The 24,709-nt window shown below is 38.1% G+C and overlaps 1 protein-coding gene across 1 annotated transcript in view; it reads right to left on the bottom strand.

Moving 5' to 3' along the window:
* LOC107091714 (teneurin-3-like) overlaps positions 1–22,165 on the bottom strand; it is a gene marked incomplete at its 3' end in the record, with an annotated part of 84,551 nt that extends 62,386 nt beyond the window's left edge. The window contains exons 1-3 of the mRNA XM_015385813.1: positions 21,437–22,165; positions 4,970–5,461; positions 2,978–3,253 (exon numbers count right to left, since the gene is read on the bottom strand). Coding sequence (XP_015241299.1) covers positions 2,978–3,253; positions 4,970–5,240 — 547 coding nt within the window. The remainder of the gene's footprint in view (positions 1–2,977; positions 3,254–4,969; positions 5,462–21,436) is intronic.
* Between the last annotated feature and the right edge of the window lie 2,544 nt (positions 22,166–24,709).

Below are 24,709 nucleotides of genomic sequence, written 5' to 3'. Positions count from 1 at the left end.
AAAAAAAAAAAAAAAAAAAAAAAAAAAAAGAAAAGCACGTTCTATGTAATAAGTTTTTCATATTAATCAAAAAACATAGTTTATGCTTATAATTATTTGCCACTTTTTAACCAATTGTATCAAAAATGGTATGAAGTATTGACTATTTTCCTATGCATCAATATTGAGTTAGAAATTTTATTATCGTAACCACAACTAGAGTTTTCTCTCTTTTATTTAATCTTATTTTAAGGTACATCATACTGAAACCAAACTGTATAACTAATAATTTCAACTGAAACCAAATATAATTTCATCAATTATTAGATACATATTTAATTGTGTTTCCAATTATCCAGGTCAAATAATGCAGAGGTAAATTTCTCCAGTGTGAGATCAATAAAGTTTATTATTATTATTAATATATTAATTACAGAAATATTTTATACAAAATAATTTTCTGTGGAAATGTTACTGGTATATTTATTTTTCTAGACCTGGTGTGCCTACTTCTATATAATTTTTTGTTTAATTTTATTAATTTAATTACCTTTATCTATCTTTAATTTTCAAAATTTTAGTATCTATAAGTATGTGTAGAGAGCAAGCAAAAGAAAAAAAGAAAAAAAGAGGAAAATAGCTAATTATAAGGTGACAGGTGACTTAATCAAGCTATAAATACATAAATAAGAAGGTGACCTAAACAATTAGTTTACTGATTTATAACGATTGTAGTTTATACCCCAACACAATGTAGCTTTACCCTGCCTTTTATTTTGTAAACCCACGAAATGCATAAATAAAAAAGGAAACAGAAATATAGCTAAAATAAAAGAACTAAAATTAATATTTACATTTAATATTTTAAAATTGTATTTGATTGAAAAATAAAAAAAACACAAATTTGACAGCCAAAAATCTTCTGAACTAAATATTCAAAATATCTGAATTTTCTCCCCAGTGACCCACAAAATGTAACAGCTTTGAATGTTCCTGTGGTCCCATGTGGCTGTTACAGGGCTGCACATTGTCAGATTGACCCCCTGATGACCACCCTTGGTTCATCTGTAAAGGGGGAGACCTTTGTCCTAGAGGTGAATATCTGCAGATGCCACACTCTGCGAACGTGCCAAGTCTTTGGTACTTGTCTGTGTCGAACTCTCAGCAGAACAGAGCAAATTAGAATGAAATATCGGGTTCATTTATGAATAAGTGGGGCTGAACGGCCCCTTGTTGGAGCTTCCGCATGCATATTGAGTTGATAGAAACCTTTGGATGGGTCATTTCTCTTAGCTGCTTCATTAAATAGTGAAAGTCAAAAGTGCAACGCTTCCTGCCAAAGGAAAAAAAAAAGAAGACAAAGATCTATAGAGGTGGAACAGAGACAAGGATTTATTTTTTTATGTCCTGCCTTAAAATGTGATAAACCAATAAAACCTTATAAAAAGAAGAAGTTTGAATTATAAACGAAATAATAGAAGAAACATTTTATTTCTCTGCAACCCTGAAAACAGATTTTTAGTTTCCTGTGATGAAAAAATACAAATACTTCCTGTTGCCTTGTAAGTGACCTTAACTCTCAGCAGGACATTGTTAAAACCTGAGCCAATCAGCAGAAGCTTCTTGAGGCGTTTTCTATCTGTGGAGTGTGGATGAGTGTGTGTGAGGTCACACACTTTTAAGTGGAGCACCGCAGAAGGAATCAAAGTGCAGGAGAGGATCTATTGAAGCAAAGCTGTATGTTCTCCTTCAAAATGGAACAGTCTCTTGAGATCGAGTTTCAGTCCTGGCATACAGAACAACAAATGAGTCCCCGACTAAAGCACTGAGGAGGGGAAGGCACATTTCCTTTGAGGCCCGTTTGAGCAGCAGATTCTCGATTCTGAATTCTGATTGCATTTTTAAAAGGTACAAAACTAAGTCAGCTCCCCCTCCCTGGACACCAGGATCCCCATGATGAATGTTGCTATTAAGAAAATGACTTGTCTTAAATGTCAGATGGTGGCCAATGTTTTAAGTATAAAAATTGGTAGCAAGAGAACATGACATTTTCTTTTTTTATCCTCTCTTTAATGTTCTGGCCCGGAAAGTGTAATCAACCCTAATTATTTAAACTGCCTGCCATCATTTGATAACATCGATTTCTTAAAATAATTAGAGCTTTGCATCAAATGTGTTACAATGGTGACACCATAATGATGACAAATGACATATGGAGTCAAGAGCGCTTTCAGAGCACAGAACTAATTACAGCAGATAAAATGAATTTTGTACCAAAGATTAGGATAACGGCAAATACAAACAGGTGAGATGATCAATTTACCGACTTTATGATACTAAAACAGAAACCAAAGTCATTAAAAGGGGAAAATACCAGCATGGAAGTATTAAAGTGTGAACCTAGTGTGATGTAAATAACAGGTATGCATCTAATCAATCCATAAACATTCCCTGTCTTTGGTGTAGCACAGATTTGCCCTCTTCAAACAGAAAACCCCGATCCTCCATCTCAGGTCTTCAGCATGATCAAATTTGCACTTCAAAACCATTGTGCCCATTTAATCAGCCATTATGTGCGCCTAGTCGACCACTGCAGGATTTCTAAGCAAAATCTCAAACTGAGGCACACAAAGCTATCTTTGATTATACGATAGCTCATGGGGAAACTTTATCAAACTCCTCGGCTTCCCGCCGAGATGGACCAGGTGACTAGCAACCACTCAATCTCGGGGCAAATTTTTCTCTGAATGCAGCAAAGACTCCCCCCCTTTGATCCAAACAAAGACAGCTGCAAATGCTCCTCTAGATAGCTGCCCCACCAATCACACTTCCACTTCCTTCCACCAATCAGGAGCTTATCTGCAGCACCAACCATAATCCAGCCTGCTGCTGCTTTTTCTACCTAGTGATTTCCCCCACTTTCTCAAGCAAAGGGGGGCAAGAGCTGCGAACAAATAAGAGTGTGAACATAAAAGGACGTAAAGTGTGCCCTACTCACCCATCTCGGTGTCCGATTTATTGTCCATTTCTGTGTCAGTGAGCGTGAGCGCTGAGTTGGAACGGCTGGAGAGGCATGAATTCTGCCCCGATTTTGCCCCCGTTCCCCAAAGAGTCATGGTACGTTCCGGTGATACAGGTTCATGGTTTTCTGTGGCAGCTGGCCCACGGGTGTAGCTGCTGAGTGGGTGGGACAGGCCAGTCTCAGGGCAGAGAGCCAAGCCTCTGCGAGCTGGTGCCTCACAAATCCCGAGTTGCCTCAATGAAAATGTCTGTCCTGTAAATGACAGCAAGTTGTAAAGTTAACAAACCGAGGAACAACCAGGTTTATAGCCAAGAACACAGCCCCCTGATAAGCATTGTGACAAGGAACATCAAATTCTTAACATCTAAATCCCCTCACATTTTCTGGAGGTAGGTAAAAACATAAAGATTTTTTTTTTTACAGAAAATCAGTATTGTGGGTTTGATAAATATCTGTAATGACTCGTTTTCAGACATAAAATATATATATATATATATATATATATATATATATATATATATATATATATATATATATTATATATATATGTATATAAAATCCCTCTACTTGGAGCAACCTGAAGCTAGTTAAGTATTTTACTCTACCATCCCTCAAGAAAATAATAAGCTGTCATAACTGCCTATGGAACATCTCCCCATGTCATAATGTACAGCAAACAAAATAATTGAGTTCAACTATAAGTTCCTGAAATATTGGGAATAAATTACTCCATCGTTCAATTCAGTGCATTTTATACAACGAAAAGCAAACAAAAAAGTATAACTTATACACAATATATGTCTAAGTAAAATAAAAATGACTTGATAAAATTGTTTTGGAAATGGATTTTATTTTGGAAACATTGGAGAAAAAAAAGTATAGATATCTAACATGAATAATGCATGGAATTAAACTAAATAAACATTTGCATTCAGAAAAAATTTTATTTATTATTTATTTTTGCACAAATTAATTAATTTATATATTACTGAATTTATTTTCCTTAAAATACAAGGAACTTCATATTCTAATTAAGCAAGCACACACACACACACACACACACACACACACACACACACACACACACACACTAATTAAGGTAAATATGTTTTTAGGTTGTTTTTTTTTTACCTTAAATCAAAAATTTATTATGAAGATCTAGAAAGAATCTGCTACCTCTAAATGTTCGCATTAAATTAAAAATAAAAGCAGCTGTCTTCCCACAATTTCGTCATGATCCCATTAAATCTGAAACGGACACCAATTAGCGCTGGGAAAACGTAGTGGAGTAATGGATAGATTTTCTGATTGCATTCTTATGAGCCCAAGGAGTACCATAAAATAGAATAAAGTGCTCAAACTTTTTAATTACACAATTTAAAGCAGCTTCCACCAGCCAATTAAAGGAAAGTCTTACTATTTAGGCATTGCTTTTATATTTCAACTTAGTCTAGAATGGTTGGAATATTTTACAGGATCAAGGGAGCCCACTGGATCACATTGTGAAAGAGCTTTCTCCTAAAGTTTCAGTAAAAACATTTGATTTTGTCTGTGCGACTTGCCTTAATTGTGTTTACCACTGTCTCAACAACTGTTTAGAGTATTGTTTTTGTTAAATAAATGTTGCACAGAAAAAAAGTATAAACAGTGAGACTTTTCATTTTTTGTACACAACCCTAAAAATCCTTGTATAGATCTTCATCTTCCTAATTAAGTCTCACACTAGTAACCAGCAGGAAATCAACAAAGATATGAGGATTTTGTTATTTATTGAATTCACTAGAGTGGAGACAATGAAAATCCCACATTTGTTTTTCATCTTAGATAATCAAACTGTTGCATTTTAATAGGAAAATGATGGTTTAACCTTATCCAATTGTACTGTCAGGTAAGCATTTATATTAAATGTCAAAAAGTCTCCAACAGATCTAAAACCCTTGCAAAAAAAAAAAGACTCTTTTTACTAACCAGGCCTGGCGTACTCTGGTGTCTCCTTGTGGACCATCTCCTTAACTCTGCCTCCAAACAGCATCCGCGACGGGTCATGGTCAAAGGCCTGCAGGGTCTCACTGGAACTGTATGATTTCTGCGTGGGAACCCGACAGACTCCGTCTTCCCGGTCCGTGGATGAAGCCGTGTAGCGCCGCTCCCGATCCTTCCCTCTCTCACAGTCTCTGTCCCGCTCCCTGTGGCTCTTGGACAGCGAGCAGAAAGGCCGCTGCTCCCTCACCCTTTCCATGCTGCCGGCATGCTGGGTATCCAACTCCCTCCCTTTTGATACTGACACTCTGCTGAGGTGTTCACCACTGGATTATTTCACTTTCTTTCAGCTCCCCTTTATTTCTCTCTCCACTGTGTGATTCTCGTCCTGTGACTGATTTCCTCTTCAAATCCCTCCTCCTCACTTGTGAACCTCTGTCCGTCACTTCTTCAGTCCATTCGGCTGTCCACCTGCTGCACCTGGAAAAGAGAGAAAAACCAGAGATGAGGAAAAGTAGCCAGGAGCACCGATAACACTAATCCCACAGCTTTATCTTCAATAAACCACACACTTTCCTACTTCTCACCGCCCCACCCAAACACTCCCTCCACACCTCTGAAACTTGCCCCATGAACAATAGACTTTATCTTTTGAACAACATCCTCCTTTTCCTGCTTTTTCAGATTTAAAAATCTGACATCTATATTTTCATAGTAAAAAAGATTTCTAATCATCATACTCTAGTAAAATAAAGAAAATTAAACATGCTAAATTATATGACATAGGAGGGTTTTAGTGTAACTATTTTGTTGTTGCTTCGGCAGCTTTCATTTAAATACACAAACAAGCAACAGCAATGAGGGCAAAGACAAAGACTCATTAAAAATAAATAGTCACTATATATATATTTTGTGAGGATACTGTGGAAGTTAAGCGAAGAAAAATATAGAAGCTGGTTAGTAAATAATTAAGCCTTTTACTTATATTGCTAAATATATGCGCACATTGTTTTTAGATTTCTCAGACTTCTGCTTCCACATCACTTAAAGGATGGGTTAAATGCAAGTTGTTGTTTTTTTTTCAGATAGTAGAAACTCAGTAAAGTCATAGCAGAAATGTGTTTCCTAGAAAACTGTCATTGTTGCACACAACACCCACAGCACAGAAGAGTAGCCATTTCCACAGAAGCTATTTATGCAGTTGCCACAGAAATTATTCATTTTGAGCATATCAAAACTGAAGAGTAAGGAGAAAATTCACATATATCTATTCTACAATTCAACCCAAAGAAAGCAGCAATAAGAAGTTCACTTTCCAGAGTACAAGGCTTTTATGTTTAAATCAGGAAAAGAAACCAGGGGAGGAAAAAAAAACGTTAGAGCCTGAACTTCAGGTTTAAGGTTTGTCTGTAAAAAGAAATAAAACACAAAAAAAATATGCAAGTTGATAGTGTATAAACAGCTGAAATCCTAACTAGGTACATATTTGTCTAAAATAAGTAGAGCAGCAGATGCAAACTCACACCAAAAATGTCTGAGGTCATGCTGGCACCAAAGAAGCATATAGATGTGACGGCGAAATGGAGAAAGAGTCTGTGCTCATTTGAATTTATTTGGACTGTCAGAAATCACAATAGTACAAAAGCATTAGGATAGAAAAGTTTTTTTGTGCGGAAAAGATTAATGCAGCAGAAAGCTCTGAGAGTCATTATGCAATTGAATTAAAACAATAAACATTAAGAATGGGCTTAAATATTGTGGCTTGTTAATAACCCAACATAGAGCCTGACAAAAAAAAAAAAAAAAAAAAAAAAAAAAAAAAAGCTTTTCTAGGTTTTATCTAATCTTTTAATTTTACGTGATATATAAAATTTTTTGATTTAGTTTTAGACATTTGAGATACAATGAGTTTATATTCACTACTATTATTATTGGTATCATTATTTCTATAGTTCATTATTACCTCCAACTCTATGGCTTTAAACTTCATCTTCCTACACAGCTTCCTTAAAACCTGCCAGTATAACATGCAATCTCCTCATAGAAATAGGATGGCCTGAACCTGTTTTGTACCTGTTAACTATTGTAGATCATCTGCTCATGCAATTCATTTTTTTTTTTTTTCTAACAGAAGCAATTTAGCGCTTCTCATACTTGATCTTCACACCTTAGTTCAAACTGTGGTTAAAAGAGCTTCTGTTTAGTCTAGATTGTAACCTCTGAATTTGACCAAGGAATGCTAAAAAACTAAATTACTTTTAAAAAAAACTACTAGATATTCCTTACTTTTAGTACCAGATTCTGTATAAAATTAAACTTTAGAGGGTTCTGGATATTTTTACATATCGTCTTTACATTTTTTTATATAACTAACTACATGCTTCAATTTTGGTTTGCAGTATGGCATCAACTGCTGCCAGATTTTTTTTTATACCAACCATGCACCAATTACTAACGATACGGCAAATAGGTTACACCAACTTTGACTACCAACAATTTGAAGTTTTTTTATAGACTGTTAACACCATGACGAAATGTGGTTGTAGGGCCCCACTAGAAATCATCCAGAAGCACGAGGTCTTTCTGCTTAATTTTGTCAGATCAAGGCTAATAGTCAACAGATCCAAGTTAGGATCATAACCATAATAAACAGTCAAATCAAAGAGATTTCATGATTTAAGCAAATAATAAAATAATGTTCCTTTTGTGCATGACTATATTTTCTTAGATTAAGGGAGCCACCCAACATATTGCAAGACACACTCTACTCTTAATTTCTTGGCCACCCCTGAAGAAGCTCGCTCTGGGCAAGAGCCATATTTTCCATCTAACTAGCCACCACTGCAGGTTTATAAAAATCGAAAACATATATTTTAAGAAAAAGCAATGTCTCTTTATAAACAAATATGGTAACAAGTTGAACACACCCAGAAGACACCCCTGATTTCAGGATATTTTGTGTTTGTGCATCCTGGCCTGAACAATATGCAGGAGAATCTTATATACTGAAGCAGTACTCAAATTCTTCAGCTTTTGAAAATTCATAGATGACTTTCCACCTTGTGCTCTGAAATGTGGGCCAGGGGGATATGAATGTGACCAATCCCCCTTCTAAAAAGACCTAAAGAGGAATGTGGAAGGGAGCTGTGGTGTGTCAGAAGTGTTTATTACCAGCCATTTTCCACTGCCTCCTGTCACACACTCACACTCGCACACCACCAACCAAATTTCATTTCTCTCTTGGCTGAGCCCTAAGACTGGAGCATCAGACTCCTTCTTTTCCCAAATGAGATCTACTTTGTTTCACATCAAGCATCAAAACATTTCAATGAAGCCAGAATAGTCTACCGTCACACTGCGAGATATCACCTGCCCCAGAGACTTTCCAAAACCTGGGGCAGTCACCGATGCAGTACAGGATGCAGGGATAATGAAAATTGTAAGCTCTTCCACACCTATTAAACTTGCTCCCCAACCTCCCAGAGTTGCCTGATATGATTCTGTTTTTGCTGAAGGGCTGAGATGCAATCACCGACAGACTCTCCTGTAACCCTTACACTCAACCCTTCTCACTGCACCCCAAGCAGTTGTTTTTAGATGCCATAAGCTGGCTCAATCACATCTCATCACTTTCAGTAAATTGTACACACCCATCCAGACCGTTAGATTAATGCACGGTATAAGTGTGTGCAGACACGCCTAGAAGCATCCCTGATTACAATCCTCATCTTCTTTATGGACTTGTAAAGAGATTCGCTGTCTGAACAACGGCTAATGCTACAAGTCTCACCGACTAAGCTGCACTCTGCACTATAGTAGGATTTAGCTTTGCGTCCTAATCAGCTATAAGCCCTTGAGTGACCAAGCATGGCCCTGTATAAACATCCCTGTATGATTGAGGATGGGATCTATTCACAGCTCCTCCAAGTGTCTCATTTGTATATACACAACATTGTAAGCCACATGAGAGGCATCCATGCTAGTCTAAATTAGGTTGCAGAGGCTCTTTTCTTGTTCGGAACTAAATTCTAAACCCATATTCACCGCTCCTGCAATACATTTATAATTCGAAATCTGCATCCAACCTGTCAAAAGAAGCAAAGGCAAGAAAGTCAAGATTTGTCTGCTTGGTTTTAAACAGAAACTACTATCTAGTCCCTTTCGCTTTCCTCCTTGCTCACATCTACCTCTCCATATACTTTTGATCATGCCGCTGATTCAGGACAGTCAGTCACCCGTGACCACTCAGTGGAGGAGTCGACAATGCGAAATTAGTGTCACACAGAGGTCCCTCTGCGAGCCAGTGAGCCGCGGAAGAAGACAATTCATACACTATGCAGCTCAGCTCTACGCACATCTCAACAGCTCCCCTGGCAGTCGAATACCGTCCCTTCAACGCCTCATGCTGTCCTACACTTCTGCACTTCTTTGAAGAATAAACCATAAACCATCTGTATAATACAGTGAGGAAAACTGGTCCAAGTCATTTGGCTTTTCAACACAGCTGGAGTGGTTTCAAGGGTCTGAAATCTACTTGTTTCATGTCTGACTCAGAGTGTTTTATTCATCAAAGATGTCCGGGAGGGAGTTTTATGTTCCCGAGTTGGAATTTGGAAAAGATGACCACAAGATAGCGTCCTATTTTTCTTCTTTTTTTTTTTTTTCTTTTTTTTTGCAGTTTTCAGGAAAAAGTAAAATGGTTTATTTAAAAAAGAAAATTAAGAAGACTTTTTCATCTCAGTGTTATTCATCAAAACCTCACAACAATATTATTTGGTGTCAGAGGCAAGGGTTGTTTAAGACACAGAGCAACTTTGTCAGCAGCTCTTCGTTAATTAATAAGCTCATTAGTGCTGGAACAATTAATTAAGTAATTAGTGAACTGACAGATTAGAGTGAAATGTCTGAGTTTCATTAAGCAGAAATCCTGCTTCTTTTCTGTGTCTAAGCTCTGTAGTCGTATTTCTTACCAATGAACATGAAATATGGAGGAAACAAAAAATAGTTACATCCTTCTGTTAAAGGCAGCAATCAAAAGCAAACATACAACTTTTGGTTAAAGAAAGGCATTTATTAATTCTTCAAAGAGACAGGGCCATGTTTGATGATGACTGGAGATGACAAAACAAACACATATGTGTGTTTTTTTTTTTTTTTTTTGCTAATATGATTAGCGATGCACTAATTAGCAACTAGCTGAAACAAGATGGACATTTTTTTTTTCTGATTTGGCAGGGCCAAAAAAATATCTCTGCTTGAACTCAACAAAAATGGCTTAAAGGATAAGAAATTATGATTAATTGTATGGATGGATATAATTGTGTAATTCCTTCCTTTGTGCATCCCAGTACATGTTTCTAAATTCTTATTGGTCCATATCAGGGTTATGTTTTGTTTTTTTCAGCAGTCACGCCCTTAGTGAAGCTGAGCTCCGCCTTACCCAGCTGTAACAGAAATACAGAGAAAAGAAAAGAAAGGTATTCTTCTATAAAAATACACAAAACAGAAATAAAGGATTTGTAGAACATTCTCTGAATGAGTCTTTACTTGCTGGACCACTTAAAGCCAAGAGTTATGAAAGAAACGGATATGGTGGGAACAAAAATAAGAAAAAGCATTTTTTATAATTTAATTTGAAATAATTTGATAAAGATTAAACTGATTTTAAAAAATGGTGCTGCAGCTGAAATCCAGCTGGCTTCTGTTTGTTACTTTAGCATACAAAGCAGTTTGTAAAACCAGAGTCGTCACTGCTGACCAGAGTGCTGAAATGGCAACTATTCACCAGACTGTTTGCTCAGTAATTGTATTTCCACAGGGCGGCTTTACATATCAGCTCAGATCTTCCTGTCGCTGACCTCTGTAAATAACGGTAATAAAGAGCGCACATGTCGGCACTGGTGTATCCCTCCAACACAATTCACCTGCCACAGTGTGGCCCGGCCATCGCCCCTCACCCCCCCGCGTGGCGTTGCTGGCTATTTGCTGGAGCACAGATCAGACAGCTCTCAGCCACAGGGAGTGCTGAGAGTGGTTGATGGAGCTTGTGGAGATCAGGGCTAGCTCGCTTTAACACAGCCAGCACCTCCAACAATAGCCGCCTCTGACAGCTTTGCATAATTCATCTTGTCGAGTCTTTCTCTCTCTCTTTCCTCCTTGACGCTGTTCTCTCCCTCTCCTCTTTCAGTTTATCTTCAGCCTTTTTTTTTTTTTTTTTATTTTGCCTCTCGGTGCTTGGGGAAGAGAGGGAGAACCAAGGCAGTGTTCCATCAGATGCTGCCTGTTTCCCCCTGACACCAGTGATTGTGGAGACAGAGGAGTGTTTGTCTGTAGGATGATTCCCAGGCTCTGTAAATCCTGGATGCCATCTGAACCACATTGTTTTCCTTCTTTATAGAGGTTCAATGCCAGCATCCCATGCTGCAAGACAAATTTCTAAACTACCACCTCAAATTTAAAAAAGAACAGATTTCCAATTAGAAGGAAGACATTTGAAATGATATTTGGATAAAATAATACTGACCAACTTCTGATGATTCTCAAACATAGACAGCATTTTGTAAAATACATTTTTTAGGTACTGGTTAACGTTTTTGAAAAAGATGATTTAAAGTTATAGCCAAAACAACATATCATAATATAAGCCTGTCATATCAGTCGATATTGATAGTTATTGATTAGGGTTTTTGTTCAACTATTTGAAACAAGGACAGGGGAAAGATTTACACTGCAATCCGAACCCTGTTTAAACATAACTTTTAAATATACCAGCCATTACCAACCCTGCCTTGTTTACAATGAAATGAAAAAACACAAGTAGAATAAACCAATAATAGCTCCACAATTCTTTACATACAACCTGTTAGTACCATTTAAAATGAAGACTATAAAGAATATTTTTCCAACAAGACCAGTATCACAGCTATATCTAAACTATGTCTTATTTATTTGCATGTAAACGAAGAAATCCTGCTTTTTTTTTTTGTATTTTTTGTGTTTACCCACATCTCTACTATACCTACAGAGAATCAGGGCTCAATCAGTTGAAACATATTTAATCCACAATAGTTTTAGAGAGTCATTGCACAAGGAGAGCTGAGATTATTGTTATTAGATTGCTGTTATTCTAGCCTTGTAAAAGGGAATCTTGTCGAACAGAAATGCTAATTGCCTATAAATGGGCCTTTGGTTATAATATTTACGCTGTATATCATCAACTCCGCTCAGCGCAATTTGTAAAGGTATAACTGTGCATAAAGCATGGAGGTTATAAAAGTGGCTAGTAGTATAGCCCGAAAACATCCAAAAAGGATCCATAAGTGGTTTGTTTGATTCGCTACTGCAATTCCCACGGATACCAGCCATGAGGAGCAGTGCGACATCATGACCTGAAACAATTCTTTTGGAGGGATCTGCCATGTTTGATAGAACAACGGTATTAGCCACTAGTTTTAGAAGCATTAAAGCCTACTCCTTTCAAGGAAAATTGGGAGAAAAAAAAATTGACCACTTTTTACAAAATTCAACAGAAGGTGAAAAGGGGGCATCCCCCTCCAGGCCTTGGCTTAAGGAGTATTAAGTCTGGTCTAAATGTTCACTTGATGAAAATACGTCTAACTGACGTATTGATTAGATCACATGTGCCTCAAAGCCCACATTCCTGACCATCATCCATGCATCATTCATTTGGTGTAACAGCCATTCACTAAATAGAACAACAATAATGTTGCTTACCTATAGCACGTTAACTCACCTAGCAGTAAAAAGTGTTGTTTGCTTAGACAAATTGGCTTGAACAGATTCACAACGTATAAATCAATGTCTGAATCCAACTGTGTCTGAACTTTTACCCACTCCTACCACCACAACCATCAGATAAGAGGAATATCTCTGAAGCATGCATGCATCCCCTATATGATGCAATATTTTGGTTTACACAACTTTAAACAGTCCTGCTACAGCAGCCTAAAGGGTTGAGATGAGACCCACTCTTTTGGTTCAATTCCTCCAGAGAATTGGACAGACTGTTGGCTGATTTGAGCAGCCTATTTAGAGAGTTTATTCAGCTTGCATGGGGGGATCACTGCACTAGTCGAGTAGGCTGCTCTAAGAAATGTTGGGACATAACATGTAAAGACCTGTTTCAGATTTTGCTTCTTTTACTTATTAGGATTAATTGGAACTTTGCAACTGAAGAGATGAATAAATTTCAGTTTCAGAATCAGATTTTAACTCAGCTGATACTAAAAAGTAGCTGTTTTGTCCAAAATGTTATGGTTCATAATCACATTTGGTTTAGCTACACCCATAGATTTTTTTTGGACAGGCTGAAAACATGCATTTGCTCCCCAAATTTAAAAAAAGGAGGAGCAGTTGCTCTGTTGTTCATTTACCCACGGTTTGAAGAAGGGATGCAAAAAATGGACTTACAATTACTTGTTCCAATTATATTTTAATGTGTTAGATTAAAATTTGTTGTATCAAAATAGCTGCTGATCCATCAACAAAGACTGGTTTATGCGCGACACATCCACGGGGTCCGGGGCTAACTTACGTCCTTTTAGCCTCCAGACATTTCTGGATGCTGTTGTTCATCTTTAAGCTAACAGAGCCCATCATATTTATAAGAGCAAATAATAATTCATGAGGCATGCTGGAAAAGAAATGCAAAATGATCCTGAGTCTGAAGCAAGATTATTTTAGTTCAATGGCTACAAGCCTGCAAAAAAGACACTTTGTGCACTTCTGTTCTGTAAGAATAGGGTTAGAATAAACTTCTAAATAAACTTCTGTAAGAATAAACTTTTAATAAGGTCGTTATGTTATCACCTTAATAGTGCCCATTCAGCGGTGCTGCATGATGGAGCAGCATCAGCTTCATAACCGTATATGAAGGATCTGCTGGGAAGGCAATAATCTGACTACAGAAAAGTGAACAATATGACACAAAACAGTGATAATACAGAAATGCATGATACTATAACTATGACAATTACATAATGTAATTTTAAACATTATGTCTACATAATGTTTAAAAGTTCCGTTAAAGCAACCAGAGCCACAGATTTTGAAACATAACTATTGGCAAAAAAAGTCGTTCCCACTTCTGATTGCTGGGTTTTGCTGAAAACAGAGAGCTGCACAACAGTTATATCCACTTCATTGATACAAAAGGGCAAGTTAGGTCTGACAGAAGGCCAGGCACGCATTTAAAGACATATCGTGTCTTTATATCTCTGTTCACAGGGGATTAGTGTCTCACTATCTTGGTTCTGTCCATCATTTTTTTTTTTATTCAGTAACATAACAGGTTTCTGCTTTTATTTAATATGTCTAAGTTTAATAATGTGTGAGAAAACCATCATTTTTGGTTTATTTCTTAAGTTTTATACATATATATATATATATATATATATTTAAACATAATAATGACTGTCTTTTTTTTTTATTAAATATTTTATTTTAAAAAAATATGGCCTTGCAACAGGTTCTCCAGATACCTGCAGGTTATCAAATGATCATTAGTTGATCAATTAGTTCAATAGACTTAAAGTTAACTAATGGAACAATAACTTGCTTATTTGTACCTAGGCATTCATCCTAAAAAAAACAATGTTTGGCAATGTTTGGAACCCATCATGTGTCTGGTTATACCACCAAAAATGTAGTTTCACAGCTCCAGGAAAAACTTCTTACCACTAAAACCCAGGGACTCATTATGGTTTAAGCTGGGTCTTAATTAGTTAAGTTCAGCGTTCTTTGGAGATGAATAAGAATACATGGGGAAAAAAAGCTGTGCAAAGTTTCCAGAAAACAATTTCAGCAGTTGTACTTTTAATTAGAAAAAATCTTGTTTACATTTAACCCAGCAGCGAGCAGCTTGCAGTGCCTGGGGAGGAATTTTATCTTTACTCAGAGGTACAGTCCCTGCTCCCGAACCAATCGACAAGCGCGTTTATCATTTTTCAGAAGATCCCATGAACCTCAAGAAACCTCTGAAAATACAATTCACTGTAAAATCAACAACCAAAAAGCTCTAATAATTACACTTTTTTTATGGAATTAAAAGCACAATTTGTTCATTACAGTTACTTTTGTGTTGTTGTTTTTTTCTAGAAATACTTGATATGGAAAAATTTAATTTTAACTATCCAATATGCAACAAAACATTAGATAAATGAATAAAAAGGTTAAACTCAGACATGAACTCAGAATATATGTTGTCTTGCAGCGAAAATCAATTCTGCAAATGTTTTGAGGGATGAGCTTACTGCACTCATGAGTGATGATGAAATCCTGCTCCGTGTTGGATTTCCTGTCTCAGTGTAAGATGGAGAATATTCACAACTGGAATAAAGTGATGCAAATCTCTGATACAGTCACTTCAGATCATTCCACATGTCTGGGGCTTGAAGCTTCAGCCCTCATGAATGCAGCACATTTAAAAGATAAACCAAGAAAGAGAGAGCCTAGGAAAACAAAAGATTAAAAGAAGCAGAGCTGGACCCAGAGCTTTCTGTTTTTCTGCATCTGTCTTTTTTCTCTCTGCTAAATCAGAATGGTCAACATTAAATCCTCACCATTGTATTGCTCAGCGTATTTTATGTGTGAATTAAATAATGAAAAAAGAAGTGTATGTGCCAGTTCTAAGATAACATAATAAGCAGCACAATAAGCTAAGAAGGGATGTTTACAAATCCCCCAAAAAACTCTTTACCAGTGACTCATATGAGTTCCGCATTCAATGGATCCTTTAGTGGGGAGAAGAAAAAGAAATAAATAATATGCAAGCACAGCCAAATTCAGTTTCTGAAATATAATTGCTATGTGTGGACAAGTGAGAAAGGGCTTTTTAATGTTTCTTTTGCAGTCTCTGCTTGTAACCCAAATGGTAATAACAGGTTATGCAGTGAATTCATACATACCAGCGACAGCATTTATCTGTATCCAAGGCTACAGACACTGAACCCAGCTCTTATCAAAATAGGTGCTCCTTTCCATATCACACAACCAATTACACCAGACAGTTTTAATTCAATGGACCAAAGCCTGGCCCTCTGATATCAGTGCAGATGCAAAGCCGATTCACATACTGGATCTGAGGAAGTAATGTAGTTCATGTGCATTGGTTTTCCTGAAAATCCTGCAAGACAGCATCAACAAATTGTCAAGTAATGCTTACTCAGAAAGAAACAGCTCCACGCTGTGCAAAACAAATTCAGCCACGCAGACCTGTGGCAATTTACAGACAAAATCCATGATCGACCGGTTGTTACGGAAACAAATTAAATTGTAGTAATACTGCGCCTACAATGTGATGACGGGAGAGAGCAATCTCAGCGCCACAGAGAGGGAGTGCAAAAAATGAAACCATTTATGTATACAGTAAAGCTGGTAAACAAAGGAAAATGGAGTTAACTGATTGAGAGGAAAAATGGGAATCATTGAAAGAATATTATTTATTCAGGGAGAAGTGCATTTTTAATTGCACAATTTTTAATCAAATATCACTCCAGCTTCGGGTCTAATCTGGACATCTGCTGCCGGAGCCTATTAACAGAGCACTGAGACACAAGCTGCAAATCAGGACTCGAGCTACATTAGAAATGCTGTGAGCATACAAACCTGGCTAGAAGATAAAAATTCAAATACGGAGAGCTATTCCAAAGTGCTGACACTGGGTGTCATTCAAATGCATCTCGCATGATTGTACCACAAACTAACCCTTCCTCCCTTAGAATATGCAGAGGCAGATGGAATACACACAGCAATCATAACAATCTCAGACAACAGACTATGGTGGAAAACTTAAGCCATAACTACTGCAATGGGAATGCAATACTCCAGCGAGAAAGCAGCAACTACGGGAAACAACAAAATCCGACCAAATAAAGACGCTGATGTACAGCTAGAAATACAGATGCACATAAACGGTCCAAAATAAATCAATATACTTTCTTCTGGGTATGAAATTAAAGCAGGTAAATACCACAGACACAGAATGAAAACTTCTATTGAGCGTTTTTTTTTTTTTTTTCCTTTAAGCAATTGTGCCGCATAAACAATACAAAAAGAAGCTAGATGGTTTTATTCTTTAGTTGTCAGCATTTTAGAGAGTATGTAGGTCATGATGGCACACTATGAGAATACAGAAACACTGCAAGCCTTATAAAAGAAACATCAATCTGAAAATTCATTGCATCGCAGAGGTTTCTCAACTTTCTGGGGGTTGGGGGCTTGGAAAGTCTCGCCCAGCAACTATTGGCCAGAGAGCGACTCCTGAATACACGTTGCACACCTCTGGAAGTCAAAGACTGCTGACCTGTGTACTATTACACTGACTGTGAGGCTCCAGTTTTACACTCTTCAGTAGCCTGATATTCCATTTTTTTTCCTCTTCACCCTTGTGACAAAATAAAAAAAAACAAGAGCCACTGAGAATGTGTTTCTGACTGCCTTCACACGCTCGTACTTATCATCGCCCTTTGTCACAGATCCGACATGAGGTGTTCGGCATCGCGGAGGCCGTGTCGGCTGAATTATTGAGGACATCAAGCGGCTTCATTGACAAGCTCTGCTTCCCACTGGGCTGTCCAGGGGTCACAAAAGACCAGACCGGAGGCCCTTGGCAGGCTGAAGCTATTCTGAGGATCCCCTTTTCAGAGCTAACTCTGCTTTGTGAGCAAGAGGCAACTAAAAATGTGATGTGGTATTACGCAAAAACAAACAAAAGTGAAAGGCAGAGGGAAGAAAGTTTAAATAAAACTATTTTGAATATTTTTGTAGTTGCTAGCTGACCCCTGACATTATTTCAACACAGAACAGTTTGTGGCTTCATATATAATTCCTGCTATATTCACAAAGGCTGGACTTACACACCGCTTTGGGCAATTTTCACAAACAGAGAACATGATGAATTTCTATTTTATTCTCCCTATGACACAAGTAAGCACATTTCTTTTTGGCTTTCCTCACCAAGCTTTAGCCTGGAACATGCAGGGAGAGGTTTACTGTTTCAAAGTCAAACCCAATGCCAATCTTTCCGCTTGTTCTTGACCCAGAAAGCCCACTGGAGCACGCTGAGCCATAAATGGTAATCTGTAGGTTATAACAGTGTGAGCACATCCAGAACCGAACCAGCAGGACGGTATCCTGTGGTTGGGTGGCAGGTGACTTCAATCCCAGCGTGCCTTGGCCACATAGACTCCAATCAAAGCAAAAAAAAAAAAAAAAAAGGGCTCTCATGTCTGAATATACGCCTTTCTTCATTTAAAATAAACCAGCTGCAGAATGGCTGCCACATCATCACAAACAATTACCACCTTGGTTGTTCTGTCTGCAGACACCTACGCAAAACATCGCCACCAAAACATCTGCACATATGAGTGCAATGAGATGCAGGATCAGTTTATGTTATGCACAATGCAATAAATCACGCTAGGCGTTGCACAACAGCCACCCGACAGCTACAATAGCCTTCGCCTTGAGAACACTCATCCGTCCTGTTCAATCAGAGCCCAATTTCTGATGTTTCCCGTCAACATGGAACATTCATCTTTATGTGAATAAAAAAACCCATTTATATTCTTAGCTGTCTCAAGCTCCTCTGTAGTGAATTTATCAACATATTTATGAATTGGGTAAGAAATAAATATGTTACACAAAAAAAGAGGCTGTGCATAAAGCATATGCCATGTTTTTTATAGTATTTTCTGCTTTCCTCGTGCAGCATACAATGTAGTTAAGGACTATGGCAATGCATCAAGTGCTGTCACTAAATATCCCCTCTCTAAGCACATTTCAAGAGCACGCAATCCGCTCCCTTCCAAATCCGAGGGTGACTTTCAGCAATAATTTGGCAACTTGTACAAATCCCACACAGCACCTTTTTCCTTTCATGATGCTCTCTAAACAGGATCAACTTTGTTGCAGGTGTGCCATCACTGTGTTCAATTCAGGTAATCCTCTGACCGCAGGCCTTTAGGGCGAACAGGAGAGTCTATCGGCTGAGGGGAGTTAGAAAAACTTGGTTATGTTAAACTCCAATCGACCTAAAGACTGCACCACGCCGCGCTTCACATGCACTTTTCCACTATTAATCATGCTGCTCTCGTGGGAATGAAGGGAAAACACACCCAGCGAAAAAGCAGGTGAACGAGAGAATACAGCAGACAATAGCAAACTAGGATTTGTGTTAATAGCAACAGATTATAGGGCAGCAATTATGTAAAGCAAATATGACATGGAACCGATCCGTCGAGCCCAGGGAACTGTTGGTAGTTTGTCAGGCTGCATTAACCTTCACATGTTTGCTCCGACGTGTTGAAACAGGCGACTAGGCCACGCTGTGTGGCATATCAAATGTTTTAATCCCAAAGGTCATCTCCAAAGCCACACTCAGCGTCCCCAAGTAAAAAAAAAAAGGCGAGATGCTGTAGGCGAGATGCCTGTGCATGGACTGGCCTTCCACCTCACCCATGTGTAAGTAGGGCGGAAATTCAACCTCTCTGCTTTTCCACAGTCTATAAAAATGCTTAAAGGCAGGATTCAACTTGGCAAGAGGCAGTTATCATCACACAGAATACTAAATTCTCCCCAGAAAAAAGAAATCACTCAAGGAAATGAACACAGTTCATATACAACTTCTGTATAAATTAGACATTTTCAAACTGCAATCATTGACCGTAGAATCATTCCACGGATTTGTAAATGTAGTCACCTGCTTCTATTCGTTTACTTCAAATAAAATGACTTTAAAAGCTGAGGAGTCAGATTAAAGCCTCAATAAGAGGTCACAGCAGAAAGCCTAAATGTCTCACTGCTCGATGCGTAGCCATCTGCCATACTGTGGCACTCTCTATAAATAGTGATCTACATCTAGTTCTCTCTATACAGCTTTGCTAAATGTTTTGACGAACAAAGAGCCACTGAGACCTTTTTGAATCCAGGTGTGTTTCTGAAAGTGTCAAAACGACATTTGTGATTTATCAGCAAAACTCTGGCTGCCTAAAATGAGTCACATTGGTTTGTGTTTGCTGTACATGGAGGTCAGTTCTTGCTATGATCCATAAAGGAGATGTGACTGTCGTGCTACTACTGGGTGCCAAAGAAAGACAAACTGTTGTCTCAGAGAGTTTATTGGTTCTCATAAAACACTTGTCACATCTTCTTACACTTATTTTTACATCCATATACATCCACGTGTTATGATTTGCAGGGAGGCAGGTGTGAACTGGGGGCACCACACCTATTGGCGGGCATAATTCACCAAGCACGCCCGAAGTGGTGAAAATCCGCATTAGTTTATGATTCCAGTCGTTGTCAGACGTGGAGCATAAAACACAAAGTGGCCTCAACCGCTGCAGTTCCTCAATCACACTGGGGACAAAAGCCATAAATCAATTTAGCTGAAGAGATATACTTGTCCTCCTGGGCTATCATGTGGACCCAGATGCATGTATCTGCAGATTGTGTTTAGCCTGATCCCTGTCAGAGTCATATCAGATCAAAATCTGTCTCCATGTTTAGCAGTCTAGCACCATTCCCTGCTTGAAAGAGGATGAAAATTACCAGAAATCCGAAACCTCTTGTTTTATAGAAACAAATATCATGAGTTGGGTCTAATGCAGGATATCTGGCTCTAGTTTTGCTTGCTCGTCAGGCTCCTCTCAGACCTAAGCAGCTTTGGATCTGCATTCTAAAATCTTACTCAGGACTTGGGGCAGAATCAACACAAAGCTCATTTGAAGTTTTTTCACTACATCTTATAGCTGAAACCCTCTAAACTATGGATGACTGAATTTAAACGCTCTAAATCTAAATTAAAAAAGAAAAAAAGTGGTTAATTTATGTGACAATGGAAGCTGCTGGGCTGTTCTAATCACAATAAGTTATTTAATTTTATTTCTTACTGGTCTGCATATGTTCAAAAGTAAGAGGGGATGCAGAATAAGGGGATGGTTGGTCTCATTCTTCATTACCAGTGTAATTATGCTGCAAACCACCAAATGAACCACTGCTATGGGTTCATATTCCTGAATATTCCCGCTAAAGCTAAAAAAAAAAAAAAAAAAACGTGATAATTTGGTAGAGCTTGTAAATCAAATAGGCTGCTCCTTAGAAACTCTGTGTGTTTTATTATTAAACTTCCTATTGCACAGAAAACCCTGGATCAAACCGACTGTGAAATATCTTAAACCGGCATGGGTTTCACTGCTTAAAAAGAAAGAAGAAAGAAAATCAAACATCATACATCTTGTTCATATAGATCAGTGAGAAAAATGGAAAACGGGACAGTGATCCCAGCAGGTTGCGGCTCTTTGCGTCTTGTCAAAGAATACGGAATATAGAAGGAGAGTAAAGCATGATAATAAAAGGAATATAATCGGAATTACAATAATCATTGTGCAGATTTATATAAAATGGGTGAATTGGGGGAAATGATGGAGCACTGACCTGTAAGAGGATCCAGCGGGTCTCTCCGAGGCGCATAAACTTCCAGCGGTGCGCTTCGCTCCTAACTTGCAGGCAGCAGCGCGCACAATAAACCGAAAGAGAAATTTTGGCTGCGACTTTATTTTTCTGCTCTGTGCGCACAGACTCCTCTCAGTCCGCTTCCAGACGCTGAAACCGATGCGCGCGTCTCGGAGCCACAGACTCGTGCCTGGCCGTGCGTCGCGGACCTTCCGCTGCCAGCTCCGCTAGAAACGCTCCGAAATCTTCCCAGTCCTCCCGGCGAATCAGCTCAAGCAGCAGCTCCAGCCATGCATCTGTCCTCCTCCCTCAGGAGATAACGCGGATATATATTTCCTGTCGCCAAGCAGCTGTGCAGAAAATTTAGAGAGAGAAAGAGAAAAAAAAATCCTCAGTCGGTAAGGATGCGGATGCTCGCCATCCGCTCTGCTGCGCTTTTGTCCGATACGCGCTTGTCAGCTGGGAAGCTGCGCATCCAGTCCTCAGCCTCAACCTGTTCTCTGCCTATCAGGCCGTAAATACACACGAGGGTCAACTTTGACCCCTAGACTGTGAGCAACAAGCAAACGGTGGCACCTGTAAACAACATGGGAAGCCTCATTAACAGGACGCTTTAACTCAATCCGTTTGATGCAAACTATTAAAATCCTTTTTTTAAAGGTTTTCTAGAAAAAACTGAAAATAAATAGTTAATCACCAGATGTGGATTAACTCTGAGTCAGAGCTTCCTCTCATGCCACCTGCCTGTTCCCCCTCAGCATCCTTCCCTCTTTTGTTTAGAGAAGCTGTTCATTAAGCCTACAGGAGCCATACCTATGAGGACGTCCAGTCATTTAATTGGATAAGTCACAAAACTGCATTTGTTTTTTTATTTATTTATTTTTTTGTGTGTGTGTGTATTGAGGAACAAAAGGAAAGGCAGATTGATGTAAATAAATGAGTTATTTCTCAGCAGCAAAGACTGGCCGCTAAAGGTTACCCAAGCTGTTAATTAAACAGTTAGATAAACAAGGCAGCCTGAGCCTCACTGTTCAAATTGAAATGTTTCTTTTGGGTAAAGCTTAATTCATATTGTTTCAGTCCATCCACCATCTGTAGCGGCGCGGATCAGCTGCAAAGAGGATAAGCAAAAAATATGAACAGTTTGAGCTCCATCTAACAGAAACAATAATTAAAATCACTAAGCAGCTAACGCTGTCACAGACTGGATGTTTTTTTTTTCTCTCTTTTTCTTTAACATAGAAAGTATTCCTGGACTGGTTCCGTGTTGCTCTTACTGGGCCACGTTCTGTGGGAAACTTTCCTTCCACTATCAGCAAATGCTTGATAAATCATTCAATCCATGATCATCTTATTGAGAAGTTCATTTATTTTTCTAAGTGAAACACATGCTATTTACATGTCTTCCTTGTTGCTAATCATTATTTTCATTCTTTCTACCAACAGGTAATAAAAACAATATTCAAAATGTAAAGAAAAGTAAATAAAGTTGATGAAGGTTTATTCACACCTGCTTAAAGGTTGATATTTTCAAATGGAACAACCAATCTGTCTAATCAGAACTCATAGTGTGATTTATTAAATATGACCATGTGTTGTTAAATGTTTCTGTTTTAACTGAAAGACAGCGCCATACTGCTGCCACCATGTTGCACCGAGGGTTTGGTGCTCTTTGTGTTCTGACGGTGTGATGTGCAGGGTTGTCTTTATGCGTAACATACCTTTAGGGATTAAGCTCTACTGTTTCTGCCACAGGGTTAAGAAGATTTTACTCATATCTGGATCTGCTCATTGGAAGAAAATACTCCTGTTTCTCAACCCTGCTCCTGAGAAAACGCAGGAGAATGTAGAACACAGCAATACTTTGCTGAAAATCTCTGTACCTCCTGCAGTGTCACTGCAGGTCTTTTTTGCAGCCTCTCTGACCTGTTTCAATCTTGTGTTTTCATCATTTTTGGAGAAATGTCCATTTTATTTTACGTCTGCGTTGCTTTTTCCTGTTTTATATCTGTAGTAAAGTGCAGATATAATAATATTAAGGAATGTTTTTGTATTTCTCTTCTAACTAAAACTATTTTATATGAGCAGACAAAAGGAAACTTCTACAAGGACAGTCGATTCTTTATGAATGAACCCAAGAAAACTGCATGCTGAAATTGAATTAAAAGGCCCATCAGCAAAGCCTCAGATTAAATTTATTTATCTAAGATAGATCACTTTTAACAAGATAGCATCATGTAATTAACTGAGTCTCACTACTGTAGTGCATTGAGCATCAAATATGGGAGCATATGGTTTTTGTAGCATGACTGGGTTGTATTGATGACCCATCCAGGGTGACCCAAGGTTGTACCATCACATTAAAAATGTGTGACTGGTGCTGTGTATAGTAAATGCTGTTGGTCACATTAGATTCTGGTGGCAATGCAGCTCTTGAGTCCTGCATTTGATACCTTAAAAACCCCCAAAACTGCTTGGAATCTGTCTAAACTGCCTCAGTTTAGTTCAACTTCAACATTTCCTGTATTCTGAAGCATTCCTCTTCCTCTGGGGTTCAACTGGGATCCGTTTAATATCCAGCCCCAGCCTCCTTAAATTTTCATCTTCAAAGAAAAGTTTTAAGATACAATACAATCTTAATATACAATGTTGTTGTTTTTTTTGCCAATATGTTTGTAACTCGTAACATATTCTAAAAATCCTCTTTAATGAATAGACAATAATATATTAGGACTTGATGGCAAGAGTACCGTACTGCAGGGGAAGGGAGCTGCCAGTTTTATGATTATTGCTGGAAGTACACACCAGAAATGGGTCCTGAAATTGAGGTTGGTCCCAACAGGAATTTTATGAAATCAAATCAAATCCACTGACCCTATGATTTAAGCCTGATTTATTTCCTTCCCTAGCTTTTAAGGAAGGGAATAAACCAAAGGTATTAAATTAGGTTTAGATATTAACTCCACGGACGGTTTTCTCCAAAACTTCTGGCGTATTTTTTTTGTATTCAGAGAACTTTACTGGAAAAAATATATAGCTGTATTATCGTCAGCTCTTCCAACACCTCTACCAAGCTCTACAAAAGGCAGTCAGGTGTCATTTATGTAAAAAATATAAATTCAAGTAAGAATTTCAACTTTAAACCTTGAGTTTTACATTGAAATTTAAAGTTTGCTGATGAAAATTCTCAGTCATCCAGGTCATTGTCATCCACAAGTCCAGTGGATTGTTTTTTAAACTTTTACGAAATTTAAA

Source organism: Cyprinodon variegatus, unplaced genomic scaffold (genome assembly GCF_000732505.1).
Source record: "Cyprinodon variegatus isolate N-32 unplaced genomic scaffold, C_variegatus-1.0 Scaffold349, whole genome shotgun sequence".
Taxonomy (NCBI): Eukaryota; Metazoa; Chordata; class Actinopteri; order Cyprinodontiformes; family Cyprinodontidae; genus Cyprinodon; species Cyprinodon variegatus.
The sequence above is the reverse complement of the archived record's forward strand: the minus strand, read 5'-3'. Positions and strand labels throughout refer to the sequence as shown.